Source organism: Galeopterus variegatus, unplaced genomic scaffold (genome assembly GCF_000696425.1).
Source record: "Galeopterus variegatus unplaced genomic scaffold, G_variegatus-3.0.2 Scaffold1390, whole genome shotgun sequence".
Lineage (NCBI taxonomy): Eukaryota > Metazoa > Chordata > Mammalia > Dermoptera > Cynocephalidae > Galeopterus > Galeopterus variegatus.
The window spans coordinates 109,963-119,883 of record NW_007727501.1 but is presented as its reverse complement, the minus strand read 5'-3'; the positions used below and the strand labels follow the sequence as shown (position 1 = coordinate 119,883).

At 54.4% G+C, this 9,921-nt stretch overlaps 1 protein-coding gene across 1 annotated transcript in view; it reads right to left on the bottom strand.

Moving 5' to 3' along the window:
* Window positions 1-9,921, bottom strand: part of IL12RB1 (interleukin 12 receptor, beta 1) — a 48,002-nt gene that overhangs the window by 141 nt on the left and 37,940 nt on the right. The window contains 1 exon segment of the mRNA XM_008576712.1: window positions 631-761. Coding sequence (XP_008574934.1) covers window positions 631-761 — 131 coding nt within the window.

Genomic DNA, 9,921 nt, shown 5'->3' with positions numbered 1-9,921 from the left:
GGGGGGGGGGGGGGGGGGGGGGGGGGGGGACAAGGAGAGGACACATCTCAGAGAATGGAGAGGAGTGGGGTGGGACTGGGCAGGGAGTGCCTGCATGCAGGAAGATCTGCCTTCCTGATTCCGGGCTTTTTTTGTTTTTATTGAAGTGAGAGTCACATACCATAAAATTAACCATTTTAAAGTGTATGATTCCATAGCATTTAACACATAAACAATGTTATGCAACCACCAGCTCCATCTAGTTCCAGAACTTTTCCATCACTTAAAAGGAAACTCCATCCCCATTAGCAGCCACTCCCCATCCCCCTCCCCCAGCCCCTGGCACCCACCACTCTGCTGTGTCTATGGATGTGCCAGTGCTGGGCATTTCATATAAATGGAATCATACACCATGCGACCTTTCGCGTCTGGCTTCTCTCACTCAGTGTAATGTTTTCAAGGTGCATCCACGTTGTAGCCAGGGTCAGAGCTTCGTTCCTTTTTATGGCTGAGTAATATTCCATCCTGTGGATGCCCACATTTTGTTGACCTATTCATCCACCGATAGACACGTGAGTTGCTTCCAGTGCTGGCTACTATGAACAGTGCTGCTGTGAGCACAGGTGTACAAGGATTTCTTGGAATACTCACCGAGTACCCTAGCGGCATGGCGTTGTCATTTTTCTGGAGTTGCAGATGGGCAAAGCGAGCCCAGGAGAACAAGGTGACCCGCCCACAGCGTCTCACATTGAGGGCTACGGGGGCGCCATTCCGATCTCCCCCTTGGGGGCCGGGGTCCACGCCCCCACAGGCCCCGTGAGACCCCGCCCCTCAAGCTCTCTCCGGCTCCTCCCCAGACCTCAAGGCCCCGCCCTTCCCGCATCCTCGCCCCCCCATGGGGGCGGAGCCTAACTCGAGCCTTGATATGATAGCCCAGGCAGCGTCCACCAGCCTGCCCAAGGCAGTGAAAATTAACTGGCAGCCTCGGGGTGGCCACTGGCAGGAGCGGGCCGGGGGGACCAAGGAGGAAGATATGGGGACCCAGGAGCTGGACACCAGCAGAACTGGGTTAGGGCTTTGCTCTGCTTGTGAATGCAGGCAGGTCACTTGCCTCTGAGACTCAATTTCTCCATCTCAGACTCTGAGACACACCCGTACATTCCCCCAATCACCTCCCCACCCTCTGGCCTGAAGTTGGGCCCTGATTTCCAGCAGCTCCTGCTGCTGGGGCCCACTTGGACCTCCCTGTCCAGCAGCATGTGCCCTGGGCAGCTGACCTGGCATCAGGTGCAGAGCATGCCAGACATGGGAGGTCCCTGAGGCCAGGCTGAGAGGAGGTGTTCCCATAGGTCAGTCCCCCAGAACCCAAATTGGCACTCTCAGGGGGAAATGAGTTCCCCGTCACGCGGGGTGTACAAGACATACGACCCCAGTTTCCAGATCCATGTTCCCAAACTGAGACGCGTCTAAGGTGTCTATTCCCACAGTGGATGTGGTGCATTTCTACAAAAGGTTTCCCCTGGTGAGCTTGGGAGACAACACACCCTGAGTCCTCAGGACTCCTGAGTCTGCAGCTGTGGAAACTTGATCCCTAAAGGAGGACATTCTGGTTCAGATAAATGACAACCAGGGTGAAGCTGGCTTGGGTGGTCCCAATTCAGGGAACTTCCTGAACACGGGGTGGAGCCCAGGGGGTCCCCCAAGGAGGGTGGTCAATTTATATCAAATATATAATAAAACCCCACCCTTCCCCAGGCCGCTAAGTCCCCCCACTCACCTCTCCCTCCAGCTCCCCCTCCCTCCTGTGGCTGCTACTCAAACACCCCAAGCTGGTTGCCACCTCAGGGTCTTTGCACATGCTGTTCCCTCTGCTGAAAGTCTCTTACCCCGTGTCTGGCTCCTCTTTATCCTCTGGACTCACCTTTTCAGGGACACCCCAACCTCCTGGCTAAAGTTGCCACCCCCGATTACCTGCTCCCGCATCCCCCTGATCTATGGTCTTCATCACACTCTGAAATTTCTTTTCTTTTTTTTTTTTTTTTTTTTTTTTTTTTTTTTGTTTTTTTGACCGGTAAGGGGATCTCAACCCTTGGCTTCACTCAGCCAGTGAGCGCACCGGCCATCCCTATATAGGATCCAAACCCGCAGCCTCGGCGCTACCAGCGCCACACTCTCCCGAGTGAGCCACAGGGCCGGCCCCACACTCTGAAATTTCTTTTCTTTTTTTTTTTTTTTTTGTTTTTTTGACCGGTAAGGGGATCTCAACCCTTGGCTTCACTCAGCCAGTGAGCGCACCGGCCATCCCTATATAGGATCCAAACCCGCAGCCTCGGCGCTACCAGCGCCACACTCTCCCGAGTGAGCCACAGGGCCGGCCCCACACTCTGAAATTTCTACAGATGTTCACTTGTTTGTCCCAGCCTTTGAGGGAGGGGCTGAGTCAGGGCTGTGTCCCCAGCCCCAGCACACAGCAGGCATGAGGGGGGTTGTTGACTGACTGAGTGACTAGGGGAACTCCACCCTGCCTGCTCTGGTAGGATGAAGATTCTTATGGGGGTGGGGGTGTCACCCCCTTCTAATTGTTCCCAAGACCCCCTAGATTCAGATTTTACCCGTGCAGAGTCAGACACCAGGATGTCTCTCACCATCTCTGTGTCCACAGTCTCTGCTTCTCTGCGTCAGTCTCTCACTGTCTCTGTCTCTCTCCACGTCTCTCTTGCTTACTGTCTCTCTCTGTCTCATCTATTTATGTCCCTCTCATTGTCTCCCTGTCTCTCTGTCTCTTGCTCACTCTACTTCTGTCTCTCGTTCAACATCTCTCTCAGATACTGTCTTACTGTCTCTGTCTTCTGCTCACTGTCTCTCTGTCCCTCTCAGTCTCTGACTCTCTTACCATCTCTGTCTCCCGCCCTGACCCAGCCAGCCCCAAGGCACGAGGTGACAGGCGGGCAGGGCGCCCACCACTTGTTTTCCTGCCACGCTGGCCAGCGGCCCAGCCGGGCGGCTGTTCAGGAATCCTCCGGCCGCCCCGCTCCAGCCACCAGGAGCGGCCCCGCCGCTTCTCCGCCCAGCACATTCTGTCCCGAGCAGGAGCGCTGGGGGCGGGTGGGAGGGGGATGTGTTCCTGCTGGGCTCCAGTTACAGGATGGCCTGTCTTGGTGACCCAGTCCCCACCAACACAGTCTGCTGACCCCTCCCCTCCCTGCTCTGGGCTTAGACCTTCCTGAATGAGGCCTGAGCCCCTCTGCCAGCTCCTCAGCACCTCAGGGCCTTTGCACCTGCTGTGCCCTCTACCTGGCGCTCTCTCTCCTTAGATCTCCCCAGGACCTCCTCCCCCTGCGCATCTCAGATCACGAGTCACCTCCCTCAGCCCCCTACCCTGCCCCATGAATTTTGCTTCCTGGTCCTTCCCCTTCCTGGAGTTACATACTCACTTGCTTGTTGATGTGGTGTCTGTTACACCAAGGCCCTGCTGTGTCCCCAGTGCCCCACACACCCATTAGGTGCTTGGTGAATATTTTTCCCATTGATGTCATTTCCTCCCAAAACTCAGCTCTGCACATGCCCCCAGCCCCCCGCCTCCTCTTGACCCGTCTCCCCTACAGTTCCCTGAGCCCCCATGTGCCGGTAGTCTCCTGATCCTCCTGCCTTATGCCCAAGAAGTTCCCCCCACCAGATGAACGTTTTCCAGCAAGGGGCTGGGTCTCCGTGTTATCAGACTCCACCCATGGGGCAGCCATGATGTACACACACACATGCAAACACACACGTGCACACAAGCAGCCCAGGGACACAGACACAGGCCAGTGAACTTGGGCACAAGCAGCCAAGACCTCGAATCACACAGACCCACGTGCACGGGGTGTTCATGGGGTGCTCACGTGTGGAGTTCCCACCTCTGAGGGGGACATAGTTATGGCCTCTGTCTTACAGGTGGAGGCCAGACACGGGAACTGAACCCACACCAGGGAATGCACAAAGCTGTCCACACACACATCTGCACTCGCTTCCCAACCTGGGAGTCAGATCCCCCATCCCCTCCACCTTGTTTTTGACATTCAGGAAAGTCCCCAGAAAGCATAGGGCTGGGCAAGGAGCCCAGGAGGAAACAGTGACTCAGCCGGCAGCCATCAGTGCCTGCCACACCAGGCAGACTGTTCTTGGGGGATTCACAGAGGATGACAATAAAGGACAGGGGTGGGAGCAGTGCAGGGCAAACGTGGCATGCACAAGCAGGAGGGGGATGGGCCTTCTGTGCTCCAACACCTCAGCCCTGCTGAGCTCGATTCATGGGTGGGGAAACCAAGGCATAGACACCAGGTGAGTAGCCCAAGGCCCCCCAACCAGAGTGGGGTGGGCAGGCAGGAGACCCCAAGTCCCCAGCACAAGGGTCTGTGGGGGTGTCTGCTCTCTCTGCCTGCTTTTTGGTGGCTCCAGATGTGACCAGGTCTGGCCAATTAGAACCTTTTGATATCACAGACACAGGGGTTGGCTCAGGGACAGGTGTGTGACTCTGGCCGGGCCAACTACTCTGGGAGTTTTGGGGCTCATTGGAGGAAGGTCTGGAAGTAATAAAAGCCATCTTTATCACCACTATGAGGACAGCACAATGGAGAGCGTCCCAAGGGCACTGTGGCAGGGAACAGACCCAGACACATGCATCCCCAGCCCTGTGGAGTCAGCAGGGAGCCACAGGGAAAGATGGGGGCTGGAGAGTCCTGGGAGGCCTTCCAGGAAAAGAGGACATTGGAGTTGGGGCTTTGATGGTTGAAGAGGAGTTCACCAGGGAGCCAGGGAAGGGCATTCCAGGCACAGAGAAGAGCCCATGCAACCAACAGCAGGCAGGAGAGGGCCAGGAGTGCCCTTTGCCAGCCCGGTGGCTCTGTAGGGCTGGAGCTTAGAGGAGGCAGCTGCAGACGTGTTTGTGTACTTGCTTGGTCCTCCCACCCCGCCAGCCCTCTGAGGGCGGGACCAGGTCTGCTTTGTTGGGGCCAGCAATCCACTAATATTTGCGATGCTGGTGGGCCCTGAACCCAGCTGAGGGCCAGGCCTTTCTTTTGGAAACAAGGACAGGCAGAATGCACTGGGGTGGTGAATAGCAGGGCCTGCAGCCTGGGGCTTTGTGGGGGTGGCCCCTGGAGCCTGCGAGCCAGGAGGGGCTGGGCCACGGTCCAGGCAGAAAGGACTACCTTCCTGTCTCTGAACCCCCGACCCAGGGTGCAGTGCTTAGAAGGGATGCAGGTTAAGCTCAAAGTCTGGACTCTGGGTGCCGCCTCTTCCTCCCTGGGTGACCCTGGGCGACCCTGGGCGACCCTGGGCAAGCAGCAGTACCTCCCTGAGCCTTAGTTTCCCCATCTGGATCCTGATCTCCCTGCAAGACAGGGTCAGAGGTGGGCGCAGAAGGGGTGCAGGGTCTGCAGGGCTGCATGAGGAACACTGAGGCGGTGGGTGAGGGGCCGTTCTCATCCAGAAGCTCCCATCAGCAGTTCCCAGCCTCTGTGCAAACAGGAAGCCAGCTCTCCAGGGAGCCCCCAGCTGGGCTTCCTGATCTCCACGTGACACACGTGCTGGGTGTGCGACGTGTGTGTCTGCGGGCCTCCTGGGACACAGGGGGAGCCTCCTGTGTGTGCATGCTTGTGTGTGGGTAGGTGGGGGTCTCCACAGTTCAGCTGATATAGGGAGCAGACGCTGGGTAGGCTGGTGCGTATTCAAGTCTGGGTTTAGGTGCTGGGCGCATGGCTGTTAGCGGTGGGTGCTGGTGTGTGCTGGCAGCATAGAGCCTTGGAGCGGTCCCCGGGTCTCTGAAATCCAAGGCCAGCCTTGATTTAGCTGCTGATGACGGCTCTAGATTCCATCTCTTCCCTGCTCCAAGCCCCCTGTGGCTCCTCCTGGCCCCCAAGATCCCTGGAACCTTGCCGTCCTCCTTTCCTGCCCTCTGCCCTTCGCCCGCTGGCTCCAGCCCTCCTGCCTTCTTGCCGTTCCTGGAGGCTGCCGGGGGCCTTCCACCTGCTGCCTGCTCTGCCCTCCCCTCCTCTCCATTTCTCAGGCCTCAGGATAGTGGTCTTGGGCAAGTCCCTTCCTTCTGACTTCTCAGCTGTCCCCTCCCCACCCCCAAGTCCTGATCACAAGCCCCAGCTCCCAATTTGACTACCTCCCTCTGTGTCCTGGGTGGGAGGTCTTCCTCTATAAGCTTCAGTTTACTCTCCTGTAAACTGGGGCCAATCTTGGTGTGGTTTCACTTGCAGGTTCACCCAGAAAGTGAAAAGCTCTGGGTTGGAACTCAGGCTGGTCTGATCCCAGAGCCTTTGCCCTTGCCCACATCAAGTGGGGAAATACCTGGAGGGTTGGGGCCAGCCTGGGGTCACTGCCACACAGGCCAGATGGGACCCAACTAGGGGCTTCTCCATGCCATGTTCCTAGGATGTGTTTCTCTTGCTGGCAAACCTCTGCTCACCCTTCAAAACCCCACGTCCAATACCCATGTCTCCAGTCAGAGCCTGCCCACAGTCCCATCTGTCTGTCCAGCCTAGTCCTGACTCCATGGGCTGAAGGTATTTGTGTCCAGCTCTGTCCCCTCTGGGCAGGCCAGGGCTGAGGCTTCCCTGGGCCCAGCATTTCTTGGCCAGGAAGATGGAAGCATGACTCCCACATGTCCCCATGGGGCCCGGCTCCTGCGCCACCCTCGCTGGCCACGCTTCAGCCATGCCAGCCTCCATCCCCGCAGGTGTAGTCCCACCTCAGGGCCTTTGCACCTGCCCAGAAAGCTCTTCCCTCAGTCCTCACACCTTCTCACAGCCTCTCTTCCTCAGGTCTCAGTTCACATGTCCCCTCCACAGAGGCCTCTCAACCTCCCTGACCGAAGCTGCCCCATCCTCTCTCTGTCTCTTGGTTCCCTTCCTCCCACTTCTCACACTTCGTAATTAAAAAGCATTGGTTCGTTCACAGGCCCATCCTCCGCCTCCCTTCTGTAATGGGAGCTCTGAGAGGCGTGGCCACCGCATGCAGCAGATGCTCAATAAATGCACCATAATAGAGAGAGTGCTGAGCCTGCCTGAGACAGAATGAGCAGGGAACGCACAGACAGAAATCAAGAGCCCGCCCTCAGCAGCTGCTCAATTAACATTTGATGGACGAACAAAGCCACAGAGGGAGCCCCAGCCCACCAGCCCAGCCCGCCCACACACATTGCATGAGCAGCCCCAGAGCCCGCTTGCTGTTTGTGGCGTGGCAGGGAGAGAGAAGCCCTTGCTCCGTTACTTACACGCTGGCCTGTCCACGAAGCCCTGACATCACAACCCCAAGTGCCTTTCCTTCCAGACTCAGGCCTAGAAACCTGTTTATTCTGGCCACCTCAGCCCATTGCCCAGATGGGAAATCCAAGGTCAGGAGAGATTCCATCCATGTGTTGGGGCTGAGAACTCTCCCCCTGCTCTGCTCACACACCCTCCATAGCTCCCTATTACCCCAGGAGAAAGTCTAGCTCCTCAGCTCAGCATTCTCAGTCCTGCCTGAGTGTGGCAAGATGCTTTTTCCTTTGTCTCATACTCATTCACTCTTTGGGTCTCATCTTGGTTATGTTTCCCAGTATTGACACAGTCCCAGGACACACCAACTGCTGTCAGAGACCAAATATTTGCTGCATCAAACATGCCAGAACATCAGGCTGAATACGACTTTTACAAAGTAAAGGAACTCATTGTTTGCACAGTATATAAACATTATGGCCCGCTGACTATTAACAGGGTATTAAGTGCAGTGTAGGGAAAAGTGACTGCCTGAGTGCGTGGATCAGGAGTTGGCAAACTTTTTCTGTAAAGTGCCAGAAAATAAATATTGAGCTTTTGCAGGCCATACCATCTCTTCTGCAGCTACTCAACTCTGCTGCTTTTGTGCAAAAGCAGCTATGCAATACACAAATGAGTGGCCATAGCTGTGTCCCAATAAAACTTTATTTATGGACACCGAAATCTCTCTACATGTTCTACTCTTTTATTGTTTTTGTCTACTAATTCTATCATCTCTGTCATTTCTTGGTCATTTCAATTTATGTTGAATAAATTTTTTCCTCATGGATTCCATTTTTCTGCTTCTTCACATGCCTGGTAATTTATTAATGGATGCCATACATGAATTCTGCATTAATGTATTTCTATGAATATTTTTGAGTTTTGCTCTGAGATGCATTTAAGTTATTTGGAAACTGTTTTTTTTTTTTTTTTTTTTTTTTTGTCACCTGGCTGGTTTGGGGATCTGAACTCTTGATCATGAAATATTCTTCTTTTGGTATCTTTCAATCACTTAAAAATGTAAAAATCATTTTTAGGTCATGGCTAGAGCTGAAGTTTGCCAACCCACTAGATGGGTCTCAACGTATCAGGATTCGTGTTTACAGAATTATCAGACTTTTCTTTATAGTGCTTCCAGGTTGCCAGCTAGGAAAATATTAGGAGAGTTTGGTGGCGAACAGTGTCTGATCATTGACAAGTAGCGAGTGTCAGGGCTTGTTGATTGCAAAGTATCGGAACAAAGCAAGTGCTGTTGACAAATCAGGTGTCAGGGACTGGGTTTAAGTCTGACCCTGCTCCTGGCTCCAGCACCGCACTGACCACCAATTGCCACCAATTCTCAGGACACTGTTTACTAAGTATCAGGTGACAGGGGCCAATGGCAAGGTATCAGGTCACAAGGAAGTCACACCACAAGTCGTGCACTGTGACAACATCTTTGGATGCCTGCTGTTTACAGTGACATGAGGCTGGCTGTTTACAGGGGACTGGCCAGCCCTGCTTCCAGATGCCCAAGTGCAGATGGCCGGTGGGACGGTCTCCTCTGCAAGTGTTTGCTGAGGAATCTGGTCCTGGCGAGCAGAGCCCCTCTCCTGAGGCGACCTCTGGCCAGAACTGGGAATGAGGTACGTGATCCTGACCCAGACAAGAACTGAATGCTGCAGGCACCAGGTCCCACTGTCCAGCTTGGATTCTCCCCCTGACCATCCCTAGCTGTGCCATCTTGGGCACATCACTTAACCTCTCTGGGCCTCTGCTTCTTCATCTGTAAAATGGGCACAATGATGGATCAGGGTTGCCAGATAAAATACAGGCAACTCAATTAAATGTGAATTCCAGATAAACAATTAATACTTTTTTTTAAAGTATATACCATGCAATACTAAAGAAAGTATTGGTTGTTGCTATGGTTTGAATGTGTCCCCTAAGATCATGTGTTGGAAACAATCCCAATGCAACTATGTTGGGGGATGGGACCTTTCAGAGGTGATTAGGTCAGGAGGGCTCTGCCCTCATGAATGAACGAACTAATGTCATTGTTGCTGCAGTGGGTTTGTCATAAACGTGAGTTTGGCACCTCTAGCTCTTCCCCTTGTGCTCTCTTGCCATGTGACACCTTCCCCCATGTTCTGACAAGCAAGAAGGTCCTCACCAGATGCAGCCCCTGGTCTGGGGCTTCCCAGCCTCCAGAACCATGAGCCACATAAACTTCCTACTGTTTGTAAGTTGCCCAGTCTGTGGAATTCTGCTACAGCAGCACAAAACAGACTAAGACAGTTGTTTATCTGAAATTCAAAGTGAACTGGATGCCTGGATGTGTATTTGCTAAATCTGGTCCCCCTGCAATGAGGCCTCCCTCATGGGACGCTGTGACCACCCTGACGGGGAGCCTAGGCCGGGCACAGAGAAAATGCTTAATGGGTTGTAACTCTGCTGTTCACTGTCCTCGTCCTTCCCAGAAACTGTGGGGCTGGGCCTGAGTAAGGTCTGACAATTGGCTCATAAATGCATCATCTGTCTCTGGGGAACCGGTGTCCAGAATGGTGTCATTATTCAAGGTTTTCAACAAAACTTCAGTGAGACTCTCCCAACCACAGGGTCCCCTTGGGAGGGCAGGGGGTCTGGGATTCTCCATTCCTGGCATGTCCCTGGTGTC